We start from the raw sequence: 23,499 nt of genomic DNA on the forward strand, positions 1-23,499 counted from the left end.
GGTCCCGTTTCCATTTGAACGGGATAACATAGCGAGAGAGCAACAAAACGTAATACTTCTCACTATTTATAAAATAGTTTCACTTGGAATCGGTCATAGACAAAAGAGCTCTTCTTATTTTCGTTTGTCGACTCAATCTTCTGACAACATTTTCTGATCTGATTTTTAAACATTATAACATAACACAATATTCGTTAAGAATGACCAAAGACGTCGAAGGGTCAGTGGTATTCGTTTCGTCGCTGAGAAATACAACGGACTGCAGTAACAGTGATTCGAGTGCTGACTCTTCTGTTCAGGGAATTCTCGTACGTAATGCGACAAAAACTTATGGCGTTCGAAAGAACAAATTTGCAGTGCTCAACGGAATCGACATGAGCGTGAAAAAAGGAACCATGTAAGAAATTTTATTTATTTCGATGATTTTATTTCTAGTGCGTTTGGTTGATTTATTTCATGATTTATGGGGAAATATTTTTGTTATAATTCTTTCGATAGATACGGTTTACTCGGAGCTAGTGGATGTGGTAAGACAACATTGTTGAGTTGCCTCGTCGGACGTCGTCGACTGGATAGCGGAGACATTCTCGTCCTGGGACATGAGCCTGGATCACCGGAAAGCGGAATCCCCGGTCCAAGGGTCGGCTACATGCCGCAAGAACTGGCCTTGTTCGGTCACTTTAGCATCAAAGAAACGCTCCAATATTTCGGCCGCATCTACGATTTGAAAACGGATTTCGTCGACTCCCAGTTGGATTTTCTGTCGAAGTTGTTGGATCTCCCCCCGAGTCATCGTTACGTCGGGACGCTGAGTGGTGGCCAACAAAGACGCGTCTCTTTTGCTGTCGCCCTTTTCCACGAACCGGAGCTGCTCATCTTGGACGAGCCAACGGTTGGCGTTGATCCTCTACTCAGGCACAGGTAACTGTTTGAATTTTCCCGCTTTAAAATAGCGACAAGTTAGTAAATAAATTTCTTATTTCAGCATATGGAATCATCTTGTCCGCCAGAGTGTCGACCATGGAAGAACAGTGATAGTCACCACTCACTACATCGAAGAAGCTCGACAAGCCAACACGGTACAATTTTATAGGATTCCTTTTTCATCTACGACGTAATAATTTTGATATCTTATTGATCAAATTTTCCAGATTGGGTTGATGCGATCCGGTCGCTTGTTGGCTGAAGACTCTCCGGAGAATCTTTTACGGGAGTACAACCTGTCATCATTGGAGGATGTTTTCCTAAAACTTTGTATGGCAGACTGTGGTAACGAAGACAAAACTGCCAACAGGATCCCAACACAGCAGCAGCAGTGCACAGAAGGCATTGATAACGTGGCTTTTCATCCTAGTAGCAGTGAACTGGACATTTCTGGAACGGAAAATTCGCAACAAATGGAACTAAATCTTTTGCATCACAAAAAGCACGAGCTTCCGTTGTCCCTCTCCCTGGCTGATGTCAGTCAAACTAGTTTCACCAATTTTAATGGAACGCGAGTCAGCAAACGATCGAATCGAAATTACACCAAGTCCGTCCTGCCGTCTGTAAATCGACTGAGTGCACTCATTCGAAAGAATGGCTTGCAAATGTTTCGAAAAATCGGGTACGAAACATAAAGTTAAATATTTCTCATTCATCCCGGTTAATAATTTTAAATTTTTATCCTTTACAGATTGCTGTTCTTTATCTTCCTCATCCCAGCTATTCAAGTAATCCTCTCGTGTCTGTCATTGGGGGGAGATCCATCTTATCTCAAATTGGCCATCGTTAACGACGAGCTGGATCCGAGTCAGGATCGTATCTGCAACTACACGACGACCTGCACTTATTCCATGTTCAGTTGTCGCTATCTTCGTTTCATAGACAACACGACGGCCATCCAGGTTGAATGATTTCCATTTAAATAAACACTAATTAGAAAATTCTGGATGATTGAATTAACTTAATGAATTTTTTTTAATTTGCAGGTGCCATTTCAAAGTGTATCGGAAGCTCTGGATGCGGTGAAAAGAGGGAAAGTGTGGGGCGTGGTCCACTTTCCTCAGAATTTCACGGACGAGTTGGTGGTCCGACGTGCGGATGGGAAATTTGCGGACAAGGAAACGATCCGCGCCAGTCGCATTGCCATTACTCTCGATTCTTCCAGTGGGTTTATGACCATTTGTTGTTATTTTAAATTCATTTGACATTGGATTTGTTTGATTCACGACAGGTCAGCAGATTTCACTGAGTCTGAAACAGAGTCTGATTGAGGCGTTTGAAGACTTCAGCAAAGACATTTTGGCGGCGTGTAATTACGAACCAACAGCCCTGGGAATTCCCGTCACGGTATAAATCAATCCAGTATGAAATTTACTTGAATATAAAAATCCAATTTTGTTTCGACTTCCAGTTTTTGGATCCGATTTACGGTGAAAGTAAACCCTCTTTCGTGGAGTTAATTGCACCCGGAATCCTTCTCTCGTGAGTTAATAGATTTAAATCCATGACTCCTTCATCTTCCATAAATTCGAACGCTAACAAAATAATCTGGTCTTTTGACATCTGTAGGGTGATTTATTTCATTGCCGTCTCCCTGACGACTGCGGTTTTTCTCAGCGAACGAAAGGCGGGGTTCTTCGATCGTAGCATAGTCGCCGGTATGGAAATTGCGAATTCTTTCATTTAATTCTCTATAATTCAACACGAAATTATTTGTCAAACAGGTGTCCAAATGTCTGAATTTATGATTGCTCACGTTGTCAACCAACTTATTGTGCTGATTGGTCAGACGATTTTCGTTTACATATTCGCGCTCCTCGTCTTCAAGATTTCCTTCCACGGCAGTTTAGCCCTGGCCGTCCTCATCACTCTCCTTCAAGGGTTATGTGGCATGTCCTTAGGTAATTAGCCAATTGATATTTATATAAAATAAGATGTTGAAATCATTTGGGATATTTGATTTCGCAGGTTTGATGATTGCATCTCTGTGTGACGAGTTGACTAGCGCCATCCAACTGTCTCTGGGTAGCATTTATGTCAACCTCTTTGTAAGTGGAATCCTGTGGCCCACAGAGGGGATGCCAGTCTACCTGCGCTACTTCTGTTTCCTGATGCCGCAAACGTACGCCATCGAATCGCTGAGGAACATTTTCAGTCGAGGGTGGGGCATTGAACGACCCGAGGTTTACGGGGGCATCTTGATCAGCTTCGGTTGGATTTTCTCACTTCTTGGTTTGGGTCTCGTTATTGGTCGCATTCGCAAATTAACCGGCTAGACATGACCGTAGCCTTAACGTATATGCTGGTATACCGCTTCTATAAGGGAAAACAAAATTATATAATAACAGATTTTTCAATTTAAAAATAACGTCAGTAGCCTTAATCGATTTAACTTCTTTGGCCATATAACTCTAGGTTTTTACTTTTGCCTGTAGTTTTCATTTTATAGATCTGAAGTGTACGCTGCATTCGTCAGTTAAGCGTATGCTCGTGTACCTTGTATTGTTCGTTATCTTCTTTGTAAAAATGCTGCACGTATTTTCCACTTTATATACTCTCCAGCGATTAATTTATGTCTTTAAGAGTTTCATGTGACAGTCTGTGAAATACAGCGTATAACTTTGATTTGCCTAATTCTGTTCTTTTAATTTAAAAAAAAAATCTTTAACTAGTTTGGATAAAATTTTGGTAGGTAAACCGCCTGGACTTTGACAACGCTCACTATATTCTTATTTTGCCATAAATGGTCAGAGTAAACGAATAACAGCTAGAATGCTGTTCGCTTTACAAGGTTTAGGTCGATCGGCCATGTTACGCAAGCATGGTCGTGCAAGAAGAAAATGAAAACGCGGTTCGGGAATTCCTGGACCTCATTAAAATATAGCGTTTTCCTCTCTGCCACAGCGGACTACGGAATTTCCCTTCCTTTTTGCAGATCTGACAGATGATACTCTTGCCCAAAAACTTGGAAAAACAAACATCCGGGAAGGTGACGAGGATTGTTCACCTCGAACTTTTGGCCACGAGGACCGGTTTGGGGACTATACGTCGAGTACAATTTCTAATTTCTCCGCAGTTGGAAGTCATTTATATTTGAACTTGCGGGCGGATGGATTGTGGCGTATAAGTGCATAATACGAGCTGGCATCGCAACGTGTATAGTGCTCATTAAATAGTCAGCTGTTCGGCATGTACTACCTCATTCAATAAAAAATCGTACCGTATTTTTTTTTTTTAGTTGCAGTGGCTTTCCTTTAGGGTTTTGTTTACAGTTTCAATAATATTTGTGTGGGTCAGCAGTCAGGCGCGTGAATTCCGTCTTCGTGATGCCGTCATGGGGAACCGGGAATCCCCTTCTTGCGTGTTGTTTATTTTTCATTTGATGTTTTTATTTTTTGCCCGCAGTTCTCATCGAAGGCGTAGTAGTATAGTAAGACTTAGTCAGTGTTTTGCAACAGTCGCAACGGGACTTTTTTTTTACCGCTTCTTAGGGTAATTCGCACCATGCGCAAAATCTAACAGGATTTTTTTTCACTTTTTTTTATATTTTTCTGTTCGTGTACGGTTGTTGAACCTTGAACGAAACTGAACTGAACTACGCGTATGCGTCCCATATTTGGGAACTTACTAGACTTCACGCTCTCGGTCAATGGGGCTGGTCTTTCTGAAAATGATCGAGTGATACGCGCCATAGCAACGAAATGCTGATGTCAATTTCCGCATTCAAAAACTGGCCACAATCCAATAGGATTAAAAGAGAGAAAACACTGAGCTTGTGCAATGTTTTCTTATATGCTCACAAGAGAAGTTTTGCACGATAGAATCAGTTCTGTGAAAAATCCACTCGTATTTTATTTTTCCAAAATTTCATTTCACCACAGTCTTTTATAGGTACGAAGCTTATTTTCTATTTCATTGATTTAGTGTTGGTGTTTTAAATTTCGTTAATTCATTTTTAAAAATGTTAAGTCTCAGTCCACAATTTTGTTTCCACTGCGCAGTTGAATTGACTGAACCAATCTGCAGTCCAACAATCGCACCAGCAGAGAAAAATGACGAATGATGCGGAAGGATCAGTGGCTTCCCTTCAATCACATCAACTCGGAAATGCAACCAACGTCAGTGCCAGTGATTCGGGTGTCCTCGTCAGCAATGCGACAAAAATCTATGGCGCAGGAAAAAAACGCTGTGCAGTGCTCAAAGGACTCAACATGACTGTGAAAAATGGAACCATGTAAGAACTATTTAAAAATTTGTATCAATAATGTTTATTCTTCAAATATAGCTACTTTCATTTTAATAATTCAGGTCTTCGTATATAAATAAGGAAAATGAATTCTAATTCTTTGATAATTCTTTCGACAGATACGGTTTACTTGGAGCCAGTGGCTGTGGTAAGACGACCCTGTTGAGTTGCCTCGTCGGACGTCGCCGACTGAATAGCGGAGACATTCTCGTCCTGGGACATGAGCCTGGATCACCGGAAAGCGGAATCCCCGGTCCAAGGGTCGGCTACATGCCACAAGAACTGGCCTTGTTCGGCCACTTCAGCATTAAAGAAACGCTCCACTATTTCGGCCGCATCTACAATTTGAAAACGGATTTTGTCAACTCGCAATTGGAGTTTCTGTCGAAGTTATTAGACCTTCCCCCGAGTCATCGTTACGTCGGGACGCTGAGTGGTGGCCAACAAAGACGCGTCTCTTTTGCTGTCGCCCTTTTCCACGAACCGGAGCTGCTCATCTTGGACGAGCCAACGGTTGGCGTTGATCCTCTACTCAGGCACAAGTGATTGTTTTAAGATTTCCGATTAACACAAGCCACAAATTATTAATAATTGTTTGTATCGCAGTATCTGGAATCATCTTGTCCGCCAAAGTGTCAACCATGGAAGAACAGTGATAGTCACCACTCACTACATCGAAGAAGCTCGACAGGCCAACACGGTAGCCATAAACAAACGAAAGATTTAAAAATATATATATATACATCGAATTGAAGATGAGAAAAAACTTTTAAAAAACGGGATGGTCATTTTCTGTGTACGACCAATGAATGATTAAATTAAATCCGGATGAAATCTTATTCTAGATTGGAATGATGCGCTCGGGTCGGCTGCTCGCGGAAGATTCGCCGGAGAATCTGCTAAGGGATTACAACCTAACTTCGTTGGAGAATGTATTTCTGGAACTTTGCATGAAGAATCACGAAAACAAACTCACTTCGGTTGTTACCAACTCCACAAGTTGTAACCAGGTTGACTACAAAACTGAACAGACACATCACTCGCAGGAAGGCGTTGACAACATGGTGGTCTTTGACGAAAGCGTCAGCAGTCAACTGAACGTATCTGAAACAGAAATCGCCATCGATCCCCAAATTCACAATAATAATTGCGACGCTGTATCCTCTAGACCAATAGAATTTTGCAGCGTAAGAAATTCAGATTTTTTTTCCCTTTTCTTACTTATTCCTAGTTTTTTAGAATTAACTCAATTTGAAATCTCTCATCTAGAGCGCACCGCTGTTCAGTCCTGCCATCTGTGTCACGACTGAAAAGTCTGATCGGTCGGACGGAAGCGAAACGAGCAGCGGACTTCAATTTACTGGCAGCTCCAACAGTACGGCTTCCGGCAAACGTCAAAATCGGCCCTTCCGGATGTCCCTGCCGTCCCCGCATCGCCTCATCGCGCTCATTCGAAAGAATTATTTGCAGACTTTTCGTAACATTGGGTGAGCGTTTTTACACTTTTCACCAAATAATTAATTACTGACGACGATTTGATTATTATTTCCTGCAATGAAGGATTGTTCTATTCATCTACTTGTTGCCCCCTTTTCAAGCAACTGTATTTAGTTTGACTCTCGGACATGACCCGACTGGCCTCAAGTTGGCCATTGTCAACGACGAACTGGATCCGAACCAGGGCCGAATCTGCACCAGCAACACAACGGACTGTACTTATGACATGCTCAGCTGTCGCTACCTTCGCTACATCAATGATAACATCATTCAGGTTATTTTCATTTTCCGTTTGACTAGAGATAAACGATATGGATAAATGATTTTTTTTCTTATTGTGTAGGTCCCATACGACAATGTGTCAGAAGCTCTGGAAGCTGGAAGGAACGGCCAAGTTTGGGGTGTGATCCATTTCGGACATGATTTTACGGGGGAGTTTGAGATTCGACAGGATGCTGGAGATTCGGCAACGTTAGAAAACATTATCCGCAGTCGAATAAGCGTCAACATGGATTCGTCAAGTGCGATGATTTAAAAAAAAATTCAATTAATTTGGCCTGAACAAACTTTTATTGTTTAGATCAAATCATTTACTCTTCCATCGAAAAATGGATTTTGGAGGGCTTTGAAGATTTTTACAAGGATTTTATGCGGTCGTGCGGACATGAACCAGAGGCTGGTTTTATTCCTTTGGAGGTATTGGTCAAATTTTTGTTTTGCATCCGTAAATAACAATTTACCATAATTATTTTCTTTTAGTTTCTTGATCCCATTTACGGCCAAAATAATACCCCGTTTACAGAATTCATGGCTCCTGCCTTAATAATTTCGTAAGTTTTTCAATGTACTTTGTGTCGTGGCTTTATTTAATAATTTAAGCTCTCTGTTTAAAGACTAGTGTACTTCATGGGAGTCTCATTAACGGCCGGCGTCTTCATTAATGAAAAACAACAAGGTCTTCTTGACCGCAACTTGGTGGCAGGTAACAACTAACACCTCGAATTTGAAAGGCTAGAATTGCTGATTTTAATTCCTAATTTCATTTTTTTTTTCTTACAGGAGTGCAGATGACTGAAGTTCTGATGAGTCATTTAGTCAATCATTTTACCGCAATGATTGGCCAAACTGCATTGGTTTATTTGGTTGTATTATTAATCTTTAGCATACCGTGCCAGGGGAATTTGGGCCTAGCTGTATTCATTACTTTCCTTCAAAGTTTTGTCGGAATGAGCTTCGGTACGTAAGGAATTTATAGCTCGTTTGGCAATCGGTTATTCACTTAATTGGCAATCAATTTATTTGCAGGTTTGCTGATCGCCACTGTATGTGATGATGAAATTGGCGCCCTTATACTTTCACAGGGAAGTTTTCTCCCATTGACAGTAATCAGCGGGTTTGGTTGGCCGATCGAAGGAATGTCGTTTTACCTTCGCTATTTTGCCTATTGCTCGCCGATGGCGTATGCCGTTGAATCTTTGAGAAGTGTTTTTAATCGAGGATGGGGTATTGAACAAACCGACGTCTATGTGGGAATCTTAATCAGCATCGCCTGGATTTTCGCTTTGTTAAGTTTATGCTTGATTGTTTTACACACACGCAAAAATGCCAGTTAAAAGTTGAATATCCGGCTAACGTTTTATGTGCATCAACATTATGAAATATGACTTGAAACATTTTTGTTGGAAAATAAAAAATAAAATAGGGTATAAAGAGGTTAGGAAATTTGAGTTTGATTAATGACGAAAGATATCAAAATATGTAAGTCCAATGTAAGTATCAGAATCAAAATTGTTTAAAATTTGTGAAAACTGAGTTTTCACTATAAGACGCTTGATATTATTAATAAAGCGTCAAATGAAGTAATAACACGGCTGTGGAAGTGGTTTCTGACCTGCAAGAAAATGCGACTGTATAAGTTTTGCATGTTTGGTGCTCTCTTGTCGGCCTGTTGGCGGGACTCAAGGACGGTGATTAAATTCGAAGTGGCTCATAATTTTTTCTTCCATGTTCTTACCACCAGCTTACGACTGGTTTGGTTTTTTAAGTCAATGTAATGTGACCTTCGGCCATCACGGTTGGAAACATAGCCAATAATGGCGACGTCAAATATTATATAGCCAACAACAAACTAAGCAGAATATCTCTGTTATTCCTGATATTCCTTTTTGTATTTACAGCTGTTAATTATTTATGTGATCGTTTCGTGTATCTTGCGATATACCTCGCTACTGAAACTCAAGTACGGTAGTAATAAATATTTTTTTGTGGTTGGGAAAATTATTATATAACGGAACAGTTTTTATGCAGGCATCTCTACCGATAAAAAAACAACCATCTCTATATGGATGTCGGTGCCAGAGTGCACTGGGTACGAAGTGTTGTGTACGTGGAAACGATTGATCCGTGTCCTTAACCTTCACCTTGAACGAAACTGAAGCCAACTCGCATCAACAGATAGGCTATAAGAACACAAGCCAAGTGGACCCCGCAGTGATTCGTGTCTAGGTTTCCACATGCCCACGATTGCTTAACAAGAAATAAGAAAGTTTATATCAGCCCGCAAAAATCATTGGCGATCCAGTCCCATTCTTAAACTGATCAAGTGTGGTTGTAGGTGTGCATATCTTTTTCGTACACATTGATGTTTATAGGGGGAAATTCTTACACAACAAAATGGAGGGAAATGCAAGTATGGGTCATTTGAGCATTGTCAAATTTTACGAGAATCGATCTGTTTTTATTACGGGAGCGACGGGATTCATGGGTAAGGTTCTGGTGGAGAAGATTTTGCGATCTTGTCCTGGCGTGGAGCGTCTCTACCTGCTGATGAGGCCGTCAAAGGGTCAAAGTGTCGATTGCCGCCTTCGGGAATTCATCCAAAATCAGGTAGACCTCCATTCTGAGATTTAATTGCACAAATGCAAAAACAGAAATGAGTTCCTAAAATTGTTTTGCAGATATTCGGTAAGGTCAAAGAACAGCAGCCAAACGTAATGGAGAAAATCACGGCCGTGACAGGTGACGTCACACTGCCTCAACTGGGGTTGTCACCATCCGATTTGCAACTGTTGACGGAAAATGTTTCTGTCGTCTTCCATTCTGCCGCCACAATCAGATTTGACGAGGAACTCAAAACGGCTCTGGTTATGAACGTGAAAGGGCCGATGGAGTTGCTCGAAATTTGTCGCAAAATGAAACACCTTGAGGTTGTTAATTTTCTGCCAATATTTATGATTGTGTTTACATATTCATAGCTGTATAACTCTTTCAGGCATTGGTGCACCTGTCGACTGCCTTCAACAATCTTGACCGGGAAGAAATTAAGGAAGAGGTTTACTACAATCCGAAAGTGAATCCAGTGAAATTAATTGAATTTCTCGATGGTCTCGATGACGAAACACTTAAAATCATAACACCTGAGTAACTATGAGAAATAGGCCTATTCATTTCGATTTCTAAGTCAAACATTAATTCTTCAACCCCTTACATTGACTTGGTAAAGTACTAATATTAACATTTTTCTAGACTAGTGGGTGGGTGTCCCAACACGTACGTTTATACCAAAGGCTTGGCCGAGCAACTGCTGGAGACTAAATGTGGAAGCGTTCCGTTGGCAATTGTCCGGCCATCCATCGTGACTGCGGCTGAAAGTGAACCTTTTCCCGGTTGGGTCGACAACATGAACGGAACAACAGGTAATAATAATTTTTATTTTTGCTTTACCTGATGTTACGATATGACTAAAGAAGTAAATATAACTTAAATTTTGTTAAGGGACGATTGTTGCTGTCGGCAAAGGGATCTGTCATGTCATGAAAATAAACAAAAAACAAGTCAGTGATATTATTCCAGTGGATTATCCGATTAACTTGATGATTGCTGTGGCTTGGTACTTAGCATTACATAGGTAAAGATTTGTTGAAGTTGAATTTTTGTTATTAATACGTCGAAAACTAAATGTTAAATTTGCTCAGACCAACTGGCGTCCCCGTCTACACCTGCACCACTGGCCATAGAAACCCACTCACGTGGGGTATGCTAAAACATTGGGTCATGCAATCTTGGTTGAAGTTTCCCACAAAAGATATGCTGTGGTATCCCAGCGTTCATTTAACAATTAACGATATTTCGCTCAAAATCCGCCAGACTTTATTTCACTATCTGCCAGCCTACTTGTTGGACTTGTTTATGCTAGCTACGGGCAAAAGCGCAAAATGGGTATGATAATCCTAACTAAACTTGCATTATCAAAATCAAATACTGGTGTACCTTTCTTTCGTGAATTAATTTAGGTCCGGCTCTACACAAAAGCAGATAAAGCTTTTGTTCCTTTGGAATTTTTCACATCTCATCAGTGGCGATTTATTAGTGACAATCCAATTCACTTATCGAAGGAGATGACCACTGAAGACCAGGAAATGTTTTACTTTGATGTTCGTAAAATCAATTGGCAAAATTACTTCGAAAATTACATATTAGGGGTTAGGAAATTAATTTTTAAAGATGATCCTGTCACTCTCCCATTGGCCAGAAGCAATCTCAAAAGGTACACACATTTTTTATTGCGCGTTAACGCTCGTTTAGAAATTTACTTTATTAATCCCAAATTTTATCAATTTCAGATTGTACATGGTGCGACAGGGTTTATTACTCATTTTGTCAATGATTCTTATTTTCATTTTCAAAAACTTTTTCTTGTCTTTCTTTCTTATTGGTCCCCAGGCTTTTTTTCTGTTTACTGAGTTATTTTCTTTTTAATTCAAATTTAATATTTTTTTCTGCTCTCATAATATTTATTGAGAAAAAACATTGATACATTTTGATAACGTACGCTTTTTTTTATGACAATTAATGTTGTTTGGATACAAAAAATAAAAAAAAAAAACGTTACACAGATTACTATTTACTGACTGACAGAAATAAACCGACGTAGCTGAAAACATACCTACTATAAGAATTTTGAACATAAATTGTGTATTTTTTTCTTTTGTGAAATATTAGCCAATATTTTTCAAGTCCCGACACAACATTTCTACTGTTGCATACTTTCAATTCAATTATCTCCCCAATTCCCATGTAAGATTAGTTATTTATTGGTACAAATCATGTTGAATTATTGACAGTTATTTTTGTTACAGGTAAGGGAGCGGGCAAGAGCCGGATCACAGGCCAGTAAACAAGTTCCGATGTACGATGAGACCAAATAAAATCACCGTGACAGAACGTCGGACAATTTACTCGTATGGAATCCACCAAATTACCTAATTGACCCTTCAGCCAAGAGACGTCCTGACAATGGTAATAACAACGAAAACCAATTTAGAAAAATTTAACCCTGGTGATGACGCATTGAGTTCTAGTGCATAGATATATACCTCTGGTGGAGCGAATGGATCGTTATCGGCGTGAACTAAAATGGCAGGTGCGGTCACCAAAGTGAGATTATACTCGGGCGAGTATTTTGATCCGTATATCTTCAAATTACCAACCGGTCCATAGTCGTAGTAGTTGAAGGATTCACCTGTGATCAAATTTAGTTTTGTCTTGGTGTTAAAGGTGTTATACTATTACTTACTCCATTAATTGTTATTTTGTTATTATCTCATATCGCGCTTACCGACAATATAATTCTGAAAAAGATGAGCCATAGTATTGGCCGACCCACCTGCCGGATAATGACTAATTAAGCGATGGAATTCTACCTGTTATTACGAAAATTGATAATCAATTTTAAGAACAACTCGGAAACTATTATGGTCTAGCTATAGCGAGCTATAGTTAAATAATAAATAATGCGGATAATTTAAAACCTTGGTCAAGTCATCCGTGTTGCCGAAAACTTGAGACAACCATTGCCTTGCCATCTGTTCCCCGAATTCACTTGACTTGCCCATCAAACGAACGAGTGTGTGTAACAGACTATTTTTGGCGTGAACCTCTCCGATGCCAAACCAGCGTTGGTAAAGCTGAAAAGTGAAAACATCAAGCAAAACGCATTATAAGTAGCCTGAATATTTTAAATTGAATACTGTTGAGAAATAAAAATGTTAAATTACTTGATAAAATATCTCAAATCGCGCCATGTAACGGAAGTAGTTTTTCAAATGGGCTGAACTGACAGTCGGTCCCATGCCAATCATCAGTTCCACTTTGTCGTTGAGTCGTGGCTCTTCGATGGCTCCGATGAAAAAGATGCTGACGCCCAGTGAATAGCCAATGTAAGCGCCCAGTGTTGGCTGTCCTGTCACATTGAGGACGTAATCGATGCTGTTTGGAATATCGTACCGACCCATTTCGTCCCAACTGTTTGAAATTTTCCGAGTAATCAATTGAATAGGCTAATCAGTGAAATAAACAAATAATCAGTCGTACGAAAATTCCCAAAATTCCTTGTCTTCATCGGGATTGAGGCTGATGTGTTTTCGTGAATAAATGTTTCCTCTCGAATTTCCCATCCACACATCTGAATAAAGAAAGGTATATGTTAGCTATTAGAAACGATGAGTGTACGAAATCATTTGTCACCATATCCAAGATCCGCCAAGATGAAAGCTGTCCAGGATCAAATAAAAGTTAAATCAATTGAAATAAAAAACAAACAATTTTGTGACAATTATGTTTTAAAAAAATTTTAAACTTGCACAAGGAGTTGTTGGTGGAACCGACCATCCAAAAGTGATCGGTACCCATCATTCCGTGCTGCAGGAAAACCGCTCTTCGCTGCTGAATAAGCGATGGATCAAATGTTTCATTTCGCGTTTCCCTTCGTCCATGTGGAATCCGATGTAACTCCAGAATGTAACCGTCATCGGTAATTACGTGATGGGTTTCCACTGGATATCCTCGGTGTTTAATAATTTCTGGCTTCGAATTCAAAAGTATAATTCGAGAGGGAAAACTAAATAAGTTTTTACTTAGCCATCAGAAATAAGAGAAACGAATCATCATTTACCGTCGTCATGTAGGTCTCTGGATCTTGAATCATGTGGCGTTCCATCAGTTGGCTGAGTTTGAGAAACCAGTTGTTCAAATTTCTTAAACGTCTGATCACTAGGGAGGGTGCGTACATTCGCAGTGTGTCCATGGGGAAAAACGAATAAGTGATCGCCAAACAAACGAAAATTTGGAAAATTGAAAATTCTTTCATCGTCAAATTTCGGACGAGTGAAGTTGTGAATAGTTGATACTATGGCTGTTGCTAGTCAACTGGAAGAAACGGAATGCCCAACATGTCCCTCATGCAGCGAAGAACATTTTTTTCCTTTTTTGAACTTGACTTGTTGCTGTGCCATAGCCTGTTATAGCCTGTGGCTGTAAATCCACCGAGACTCAAGAACATATTATTGATTTATAAATTTGGCCTTTTGACAAAGGTCAAGGACAAGAGAAATGAAAACATAGTAGGAATGCAAATTCGGAAAAGATGGCAGAATACTTTTCGCTGAAGTTCATCATAAAAGAAAGAGGGAAATGTTTTTTCGCCAACTGAGTTTAACAGATTTTTTGCTCTAGGCTATGTGTACGTGTGTGCACGTGTATGGAATCATCTGCGTATTTGTATAATATAAACGCATAACACGGATGCGCACGGATGTTGAACCCGAGCGAAACTCGGTCGAAACTAAAGCTATCATCAACAACTGTATGCTCGTCATCCTACTCGAGCAAATACTGGGGAAAGAAGCCAGCAAGAGGACCAAGATGTATTTGGGCAAGTTTCCGCGCATGCGTGACCGTTTGCCATCACCTTTTCTTATATCGAAAAGTAAACGGAGTATATAAGCGAGCAGTTATCCTAGGCGATTCAGCACTCCCATTCCTAAGTCGCAGGTACACTGTCATATTCACCCTTTTAGTATAAACATTAATGTTAAGAGAAACACTTTTCACATTAAGAAAATGGAGGGAAATGCAAGTATGGGTCATTTGAGCATTGTCGAATTCTACGAGAATCGATCGGTTTTTATTACGGGAGCGACGGGATTCATGGGTAAGGTTCTGGTGGAGAAGATTTTGCGATCTTGTCCTGGCGTGGAGCGTCTCTACCTGCTGATGAGACCGTCAAAGGGTCAAAGCGTCGATTACCGCCTTCGAGAATTCATCCAAAATGAGGTAAGCCTGCATTCTGCTTTTATTGAACTAACGCCAAAACAGAAATGAGATCCTCAAATTGTTTTGCAGATATTCAGTAAGGTCAAAGAACAGCAGCCAAACGTAATGGAGAAAATCACGGCCGTGAAAGGTGACGTCACACTGCCTCAACTGGGTTTGTCGCCATCCGATTTGCAGCTGTTGACTGAAAATGTGTCTGTCGTCTTCCATTCTGCCGCCACTGTTAAATTCAACGAGGAATTGAAAACGGCTCTGGTTATGAACGTGAAAGGGCCGATGGAGATGCTCGAAATTTGTCGCAAAATGAAACATCTTGAGGTTGGCAATTTTGCTGCTATCGTCATAATTGGTTATTATCAACTAATCCTGTACATCTCTTTCAGGCATTTGTGCACGTATCAACTGCTTTCAACAATCTTGACCGGGAGAAAATTAAAGAAGAGGTCTACTTCAATCCGAAAGTGAATCCAGTGAAATTAATTGAATTTCTCGATGGTCTCGATGACGAAACACTTAAAATCATGACACCTGAGTAACTATAATAAGAAATATTCATTTCGATTTGTTTTTTTAAAAATAACATTTATTCTTCACCTCCTCTTTTAATACTATTTTAAAAAAATTTTCTAGACTAGTGGGGGAGTGTCCAAACACGTATGTTTATACCAAAGGCTTGGCCGAGCAACTTCTGGAGACGAACTGCGGAAGCGTTCCGTTGGCGATCGTCCGGCCATCCATCGTGACTGCGGCTGAAAGTGAACCTTTTCCTGGTTGGGTCGACAACATGAATGGTGCAACAGGTGAAATTTTTTTCCCCAAAAATGAATTTCCTTTTAATTTTATCTGTTTTTAAGATGACTAACCTTTTAGTATTGGGTTAATTTTGCTTGGTTAGGAACAATTGCTGCTGTCGGTAAAGGGATCTATCGTACCCTTAAAATAAACAAAAAACTAGTCAGTGATATCATTCCAGTTGATTATTCAATCAATTTGATGATTGCCGTTGCTTGGTATTTAGCAACTCACAGGTAAAAATATCTCGATGTTAAATTTGAGTTTGAATCAATCAATATTTTTAACACTGAACTTGAACAGGCCAACTGGCGTTCCCGTCTACACTTGCACCACTGGACATCGAAACCCACTCACCTGGGGTATGCTAAAACATTGGACCGTAGAATTTTGGTTGAAGTTTCCCCCAAAAGAAATGCTGTGGTATCCCAGCGTTCATTGCACAATGAACGATCTTTCGCTCAAAATCACGCAAATTTTATTTCACTATCTGCCAGCCTACGTGATGGACTTGTTTATGTTAGCGACGGGAAAGCGCACAAAATGGGTATGGCATCCGCTACGGAATTAATTTGATTTTGAATAATTTGAAATTTATTAATTTGCATACGGCGTAAATTAAAGCTAAATATGCGACGGCATCATATTTATTTATTTATTTAAATTATCATTATTTACCCGTTCGTATTGTATGCAGGTCCGTCTCTACACAAAAGCAGATAAAGCTTTTGTTCCTTTTGAGTTTTTTACGACACATCAGTGGCGATTTATTAGTGACAATCCAATTCACTTATCGAAGGAGATGACCGCTGAAGACCAGGAAATGTTTTACTTCGATGTCCGAAAAATAAACTGGCAAAGTTATTTCGAAAATTACATATTAGGAATTAGGCAGCTTGTTTTTAAAGATGATCCTACCACTCTTCCATTGGCCAGAAGCAATCTCGAAAGGTACATACCATATATAATTGTCGGTAAATTCGTTCGACATTGACTGTGTGCGACCTCTATATTTCAGCTGCTTCTCAGCAAACAAAAGAACAACAAAAACGGGGGATAGGTGAGAGATGGCGCTCAGGTGGGCGGACCTTTCCCTTAGACACATCAGATCTCTTTTCGCTCTCGTTGTGCAAACATCATGTCGGATCCCGAACAGTCAAGCGATTCTAGCTCAAATTCTAGTAGTTCAGGCTCCGACTCATCAAGAAGAGGAGGCGTAAAGAAATTTCGTCTCTCAAGTGAAAAGTCAGCTAGTTTGGCCGACTGGGTCGTATCGGGTTTAGATGACACTCGAGCGAAAAGTGCTAGAGAGGCCTTTAGACCCAAGCTAAAGAAGAACGCCGACCTGCTGATCAACCCCAATCTAGATGATGCATTCTACATCCGGCTGAAGGCAGTTAAGTCATCTTCGGCAGCCAAGGTCAACATCGACCCAATCGAGAAAATCTACAGAAATCAAACCTTCAAGATCCTTGACTTAGTCAAGCCCATCATGTTTCTAGCAAGTCGGCTCAAGAAAAAGAAGAAATCCCGAGCCGACGCCAAGGCGGTCAAAACAGCTCTGAAGCTCTGGGCGGTGGTGTACCACGACATCACGAACGCGCGACGCCGCAACATTCTGGCCCAAATCTACCCGCAGAATATTGGACTGCTAGACGACAAAGCTGTCCTGCCAACGGGTGGAGAACACCTCTTCGGTCCGAAGTTCACCCAGGCCCTGGTCGAGCAAGTGAAAACTCTGAACGCTCTCGAAAACGCGGGAGCCCCTCGCGCGCCCGGATCTAAAGGTGGTCATGATCAACGCCAATCGAGTCGCGATTTCAGCCACCCCCCTTCATCTTCAGGCGGTCGCTATTCCAATTTTAAAGGATCTCGGTATGTCCAATCTATTCTCCTTTCCTTTTATGGGTTTTTTCTCTTGGACGCATAGCGCGTTTTTATGTTAAATTGTCAAGACCGGCTTTCGATCGGTGGAATTTATCAACGGTGGCCCCATATCTACAACTAAATTCTATTTGTGATCCCGTCCAATTATTCGGGAGCGGGTTGGCTCACCAAGTTGAACTTGATTGACTCATACTTGTCGGTCTCAATTTTTTTTCCTATTTTTGAAGGCCTTTTGAAATTCCTTCAGTTTAAATGGGGGCGTTTTCTTCGAATTCGTGCCCCCCCCCTCCTTCGTTTTAAACTCAATGTGATGGGCGTTCACCAGACTAGCAAGGGGAGTGGTAACCTTCCTGCGGAAGAACGACCTTCGCCTCGAACTTTATTGGGATGAGATTTTAATCTCGGCGCACGGGTATAGAATTGCCCCAGCACACTTCCGTGCTCTTCGGATCCCCTTAGATTCCAAACCGGATGATCATCTGATCAGGTCAAGAGAGCAATTTACGCTTTCGGCACGTTTACAAGAGGCTCTTAGAAATCCTTCTTGGGTGGTTTCAAAGGCAGATTTTACATCTGGCCGTCCGCTCAGTTTTCCCGACGACGGATTTGTCCAGGGCGTCGGATGCATCCTTTTTAAAGAAGGGAGGGGGGCAGTATGAAACGAATAAGGACTAGGAAACTAGCCGAGATTGCCCTAGCAACACCACTGACCTCCCGTCCCTGATAGAGCTAGCAACGGAAATTCCGCTCCTTCTCTTCCCATCCAAGTAGGCTGATCTCCCCGTTGGGGGAGGGTCATCCATTGACAGGAACGAATCCATCTGTTTTATCGCTCGGTGGTTCTCCGGAGTTGTCTGGAAGAACGAACCTTTCCGAAGGAAATTATCGAGCTCATACTGGGAGCAATTCGATCGAATACGCACCCTGCATACCAGTCCGCTGAGGTCGCTTGGAGCAGTTGGTGTAAGCAACGGAACCACAACTCTCTGTTGTCTGGCGTCAAGGAGGTATTAGCTTTTCCTTGTTAATTTTCATTCCAGCAAGAGCTGCAGCACGGTGGGAAGGAACCCTCCGACAACTATTCGTATGAAAGAGTATTGACGCCTTTTTAGACGAAATGCCGATTTGGTGGCGCATCCATGTTACACAGTCCAGCAGGGCTCCCACGAGCTCCAATTTTCAATCAGGCGTTGGTAACTGTCGACCATCAGGGGGTCTTATCTTATATCTTATTATATCTGATTATATCTTGCTTTAAAGACACAGTCAATGTCGAACGAATTTACCGACAATTTGTAAATTGTTCGAGCGAGCTTTAGCTCGCGATGAGCAATTTGGATTGTTGGGGGAATGGAGTGAAGACATTGACTGTCTTCTAACCACCCATCCCGCCCACTTCATTCCCGTTATCATTATATTATTTAACTTGAATTAGGTGCAGCATCTGATTATTGACGGCCCACTAATTCCTCTTTCCTTCTATCTTTTTGCTAGATACAACAATGATAGCCGCAGATCCAATTTCGACCGTGGCTCACCCAATCCCGCCAATAAAGGCGATCAGAACAACAACAACAAATAGGCCATTTGAACCATGGATCACCTTACACATTTTCCGTTAAGCCAGATCCACAGTTTGTTTTTGCTTCCAATTCTGATGTGTCTAAGGGAAAGGTCCGCCCACCTGAGCGCCATCTCTCACCTATCCCCCGTTTTTGTTGTTCTTTTGTTTGCTGAGAAGCAGCTGAAATATAGAGGTCGCACACAGTCAATGTCTTCACTCCATTCCCCCAACAATCCAAATTGCTCATCGCGAGCTAAAGCTCGCTCGAACAATTTACAAAATGTGCGCTACAAGGCTGAATAAGACATTCCTTTTCTTAATATTTTTCTCAATTTTTAGATTGTACATGGTGCGACAGATTATGATATTCATTTTGTCAATGATTCTTATTTTTATTTTCCAGAAAATTTTCTTCTCCTTCTCTTTAATTTGTCCTCAGACCTTTTTTCTACTTACCGAGTTAGTTTCTCTATAAATTTATTTCTATTAGAATTTCAATTTAATATCAATGAAATCCTCATACCTAATGTAATAATGTTTACCTCAGTTACATATTATAATGTATACGTATATTAATAACACTTTTTGATAACACTAATATATCGCCGAAGTAGCTCAAAATAAAAGGAACAAAACAAAAGGATAAGTGGGCAATTAACCCATGACTCATCAGGAGTAGCTTTTTATTCACCGGTTACTAGAATACGTAGCGAGTCTTAGTAAGAGAGATGTCGAGTGTAAGGGTTACTTATTGCATTACACCTGCCAAACTTGACTCCGATCAATTTTATTTGCCCGTCATCGTTTTTCTTGAATGCTGGACCGATGCGTTTAGGGAGTGCCCTGCTGATATAGTGCTGTGCTAGTTTGAGACATGTTTCTTTTTGTTCTTCAACAGGAAATTGCAAAGACATTTTTCTTGTGTGTAGTGAAATCGCATGGTGCAAGTTTTGTACAAAAACAAAAACTTATAAAGAAAAACCAGTCTGATAAACCGGTTAGTGCGTGCGTGTCAGTTTAACGTTTTCGGTTCTCGACTGTTCATTTATACGAATATTCACGAAAACCTTGTCGACGAAACAAGCTAGTACGGTACGCCATAGCCGGCTACCGGCTTCAAGGACAAATAGGGGATGGTCTCTGGCTGATCTCTGGCAACATTGACTCAGCATTGCTTGACGGCTTTCAATTCCATATTTGCGTCCAGTTGCCAACATCCTGAAGGAGTGAAAAGAGATACATAATAGAGCGCTCGAAGTATCTTACTTTACAAAACAGTTTTTTTTTTAGGAATTGGACGTATTGGTTTAAAATTAGCCTTTTAAGGCGTCACTCGTAACTTAAAGTAGCGCACCCTATACCGTCTCGCACAATAACATATATTATTACAAAGTAATTTCAATTTCAGTCTGTATTTGATTATATAGTTGAGGATATAGTTTCTGAATCAGTTATTATAGACGTTCCGTCCTAAGCAGAGAAAAGTCTCAGCATGGAAAACATTAACATGAAGGGAGTCATCGTAAAAAATGCGACTAAGACTTATGGCGCTGGAAAGAGCAAATGTGCGATACTAAGAGGACTTGACATGACCGTGAAAAAAGGAACCATGTAAGAAATTCATTGCTAATTATTTTATTTATTTTATTTATTATTTTTTTATTGTGGTAAGTGTTTGTTGCTTTAATTATTTTACGAGAAATCCGAATGAAACATTTTCCCTCTTAATTCAATTATGATTTATTTGCAATCTCATTGACTATAGATACGGTTTGCTCGGAGCCAGCGGTTGTGGTAAGACAACCCTGTTGAGTTGCCTCGTCGGGCGTCGTCGACTAAATAATGGAGACATTCTCGTCCTGGGACATGAGCCTGGATCACCGGAAAGCGGAATCCCCGGTCCAAGGGTCGGCTACATGCCGCAAGAACTGGCCTTGTTCGATTACTTGAGCATCAAAGAAACGCTCCAATATTTCGGCCGCATCTACAATTTGAAAACGGATTTCGTCAATTCGCAATTAGAGTTTCTGTCAAAGTTGTTGGATCTTCCCCCGAGTCATCGTTACGTCGGGACGCTGAGTGGTGGCCAACAAAGACGAGTCTCTTTTGCTGTCGCCCTTTTCCACGAACCGGAGCTGCTCATCTTGGACGAGCCAACGGTTGGCGTTGATCCTCTTCTTAGACAAAGGTTGTGTTTGGGTTAACAATTCCGCTTCACATTAATGACAGGTTTGTAAATTAATTTCTTATTGTAGCATCTGGAATCATCTTGTCCGTCAGAGTGTCGACCACGGTAGAACCGTCATAGTCACTACCCACTACATCGAAGAAGCTCGACAAGCCAACACGGTAATAGCTCCATACAAAAAAACTTTTAAAAATCTATCCAACTGACGACGAAGCACTGAAGTGGAAAAGATTGGAATGGTCATTTTCTGTTTGAAATTATAGTGAATAAATAATTATACCGTTTTCCAGATTGGGTTGATGCGCTCGGGTCGGCTGCTCGCGGAAGACTCGCCGGAGAATCTGCAAAGGGATTACAACCAAACTTCGCTGGAGAATGTATTTTTGGAGCCCGTACGCGACAGATAGCTTAGAAGTACTTTTTTAAGCTTAGAAAAAACGCAAAATTTCGTTGTTTAGTAATGTTTTAGTAAGCTTAACTTTGCAACACACAGAACCATGAAATATATAAGCTAAACATAGCTGGTCCCGTGGTGAGCTAAGAATTGCTGTTTTTTTAAAGCTTGATTCAGCTTATTCTCATCTATCCTAGAAAAAAAGGGGGAAAATAAATGGCGCGCGCGCGCTCACTTTTTCTAAGCTTAACTAAGCTAACTTTTATATTTCTAAGCTTTTTCGTAAATTCTGGGTCACCTATCCAATTGCTGATGTGATGAGGGGTTGCTGCGTTCCTTGTAGGTGGTCACCGTTGGTCCTGATGTGGCATTCTTTGATGCGCTTTATTTTTCAATAATGAATACTACCGAATTTACACCAGATATATTTTTCTCTTCTTTTTCTCTTTCCCTTAATCCTTGTAATGCATCGTAATCACTTATTAAAATTACTTTTAAATTTTTTTTTAATTTAATATATTACTCGATGTATATTTAGCCTTTAGTTGATATGGCTTGCATGTGTTTATGAAAAATACTTGCAATATAGAAAAAAAGCGCAGGGTATATCCGAAAGAAATTAGACCATAAAATAGTCAATTTATCGGTAAAAATAATAATTTACATTATAAAATCTAGATCAAGAGAGCAGATTTTATATTTAGCCTATTGATTGCAGCATGCTGATTATTAATTAGGAGAAAAGTTAGCTGTTTTCAGCTTATATAATCATTACTTTTCTAATCATAGCATAGAATAAGCTTACTTTAACATAACATTTATTCAGAATTATACAGTATAAAATCAATAAGAAAATGTTAGCTGTTTTCAGCTTATTTTTTCCCTAGAAGATAAAACGAAAGCTTGCCCAAGCTTTTATTTTCATTACTTTTACTATTTCAAGTAACTTTAAGGTGAATCAAAACCAAGGAAGAAAAAGAAAAAGTAAAATCAAGCTTACTAAAAAAAAGTATGAAGGCTGCTTGGAAAATATCAGTAATTTTCAGCTTAATAAAGCTTGGAAAAAAACATCATCGACGGAATAAAAAAAGATTAGCTACGTTAAGCAAAACAAACCTAACTCTTGGGCTACTATATGAAATATAAGCTAATGTAAGCTAACGTAAGCTTGGGAAACGGGGAAAAAAATAAAAAAGCACTTTTAAGCTATCTGTCGCGTACGCATGAAAAACGACGAAAATAAACTCACTTCGATTGTCACAAACGACACAAGTTGTAACCACGCTGACTACCAAAATGAACAGACAAAACAGTCGCAGGGAGGCGTTGACAACAGGGTCTTTGAGGAAAGCGCACTGTCAAACGTAACTGAAACGGATATCGTCATCCAACTCCAGAATCATAACAATTGCGACGTTATATCACCAACTGATTCTTTTGTGGTAACAAAATTACCATCCATTTATTCATTTTAAACTGTCTATAGTTTATGTATAAATAATTTATTTTGACATTCTCCGCGTCTGCCGAGCAGAACATATCACAGTTCAATCCTGCCATCTGTGTCACGACTGATAAGTCTGACCGGTCGGGCGGAAGCGAAACGAGCAGCGCACTTCAATTTACTGGAAGTTCCAACAGTACGACTTCCGGTAAACGTCAAAATCGGCCCTTTCGGGTGTCCCTGCCGTCCCCGCATCGCCTCTTGGCGCTCGCTCGAAAGAATTACTTGCAGACTTTTCGTAACAATGGGTGAGCGTTTTTACACTTTTCATCAAATAATTAATTACTTACGATTTGATTATTATTCCCTGCAATGAAGGATCGTCCTATTC

General features: G+C 40.4%; 6 protein-coding genes and 1 long non-coding RNA gene across 12 annotated transcripts in view; 5 read left to right on the forward strand and 2 right to left on the reverse strand.

Annotated features, from left to right (window-relative positions):
• Positions 1–23,499, forward strand: part of LOC124210421 (ABC transporter G family member 20-like) — a 25,121-nt gene continuing 1,622 nt past the window's right edge. The window contains exons 1-13 of one of the 6 annotated variants that reach the window (XM_046608480.1): positions 4,062–4,875; positions 4,960–5,218; positions 5,350–5,772; positions 5,837–5,930; positions 6,076–6,417; positions 6,500–6,717; positions 6,791–7,001; positions 7,071–7,248; positions 7,308–7,423; positions 7,487–7,557; positions 7,621–7,709; positions 7,787–7,963; positions 8,033–8,440. In XM_046608480.1, the coding sequence (XP_046464436.1) occupies positions 5,037–5,218; positions 5,350–5,772; positions 5,837–5,930; positions 6,076–6,417; positions 6,500–6,717; positions 6,791–7,001; positions 7,071–7,248; positions 7,308–7,423; positions 7,487–7,557; positions 7,621–7,709; positions 7,787–7,963; positions 8,033–8,340 (2,409 nt within the window). In that variant the 5' untranslated portion in view covers positions 4,062–4,875; positions 4,960–5,036 and the 3' untranslated portion in view covers positions 8,341–8,440. Of the gene's footprint in view, positions 398–498; positions 922–985; positions 1,080–1,151; positions 1,607–1,675; positions 1,887–1,970; positions 2,149–2,215; positions 2,332–2,395; positions 2,467–2,553; positions 2,643–2,708; positions 2,886–2,952; positions 3,610–4,061; positions 4,876–4,953; positions 5,219–5,349; positions 5,773–5,836; positions 5,931–6,075; positions 6,418–6,499; positions 6,718–6,790; positions 7,002–7,070; positions 7,249–7,307; positions 7,424–7,486; positions 7,558–7,620; positions 7,710–7,786; positions 7,964–8,032; positions 8,441–23,499 lie in introns of those variants that run through there. The other 5 variants (XM_046608479.1, XM_046608481.1, XM_046608477.1 and 2 more) reach the window with 5 other exon arrangements.
• LOC124210426 (putative fatty acyl-CoA reductase CG5065) lies at positions 9,340–19,857 on the forward strand. Its single transcript, XM_046608486.1, has 9 exons — positions 9,340–9,400; positions 14,627–14,839; positions 14,909–15,157; positions 15,223–15,371; positions 15,470–15,639; positions 15,735–15,867; positions 15,935–16,178; positions 16,329–16,582; positions 19,422–19,857. The coding sequence occupies exons 2-9, from the start codon at positions 14,627–14,629 to the stop codon at positions 19,555–19,557; spliced, it is 1,548 nt and encodes a 515-aa protein (XP_046464442.1). The 5' UTR covers positions 9,340–9,400; the 3' UTR covers positions 19,558–19,857.
• LOC124210425 (putative fatty acyl-CoA reductase CG5065) lies at positions 9,395–11,617 on the forward strand. Its single transcript, XM_046608485.1, has 8 exons — positions 9,395–9,613; positions 9,685–9,933; positions 9,999–10,147; positions 10,253–10,422; positions 10,502–10,634; positions 10,702–10,945; positions 11,020–11,273; positions 11,350–11,617. Exons 1-8 carry the CDS (start codon positions 9,401–9,403, stop codon positions 11,483–11,485), a joined length of 1,548 nt encoding a protein of 515 aa, XP_046464441.1. The 5' UTR covers positions 9,395–9,400; the 3' UTR covers positions 11,486–11,617.
• LOC124210427 (gastric triacylglycerol lipase-like) lies at positions 11,723–13,904 on the reverse strand. The gene is made up of 9 exons (XM_046608488.1): positions 13,680–13,904; positions 13,369–13,591; positions 13,253–13,279; positions 13,100–13,190; positions 12,784–13,030; positions 12,538–12,693; positions 12,345–12,429; positions 12,103–12,248; positions 11,723–12,016 (listed from the first exon to the last, which is right to left on the reverse strand). Exons 1-9 carry the CDS (start codon positions 13,872–13,874, stop codon positions 11,831–11,833), a joined length of 1,356 nt encoding a protein of 451 aa, XP_046464444.1. The 5' UTR covers positions 13,875–13,904; the 3' UTR covers positions 11,723–11,830.
• Positions 15,515–23,499, reverse strand: part of LOC124210436 — a 17,359-nt gene continuing 9,374 nt past the window's right edge. The window contains exons 2-3 of the long non-coding RNA XR_006881189.1: positions 15,703–15,772; positions 15,515–15,606 (exon numbers count right to left, since the gene is read on the reverse strand). This is a non-coding gene — a long non-coding RNA (uncharacterized LOC124210436). The remainder of the gene's footprint in view (positions 15,607–15,702; positions 15,773–23,499) is intronic.
• On the forward strand, positions 16,736–19,286 carry LOC124210431. Its single transcript, XM_046608494.1, has 2 exons — positions 16,736–17,506; positions 19,013–19,286. The coding sequence occupies exons 1-2, from the start codon at positions 16,770–16,772 to the stop codon at positions 19,098–19,100; spliced, it is 825 nt and encodes a 274-aa protein (XP_046464450.1). The 5' UTR covers positions 16,736–16,769; the 3' UTR covers positions 19,101–19,286.
• LOC124210432 (ABC transporter G family member 23-like) lies at positions 20,001–22,131 on the forward strand. The gene is made up of 4 exons (XM_046608495.1): positions 20,001–20,693; positions 20,848–21,270; positions 21,338–21,431; positions 21,561–22,131. The coding sequence occupies exons 1-4, from the start codon at positions 20,575–20,577 to the stop codon at positions 21,675–21,677; spliced, it is 753 nt and encodes a 250-aa protein (XP_046464451.1). The 5' UTR covers positions 20,001–20,574; the 3' UTR covers positions 21,678–22,131.

Source organism: Daphnia pulex, chromosome 2, assembly GCF_021134715.1.
Source record: "Daphnia pulex isolate KAP4 chromosome 2, ASM2113471v1".
NCBI classification, from domain to species: Eukaryota; Metazoa; Arthropoda; class Branchiopoda; order Diplostraca; family Daphniidae; genus Daphnia; species Daphnia pulex.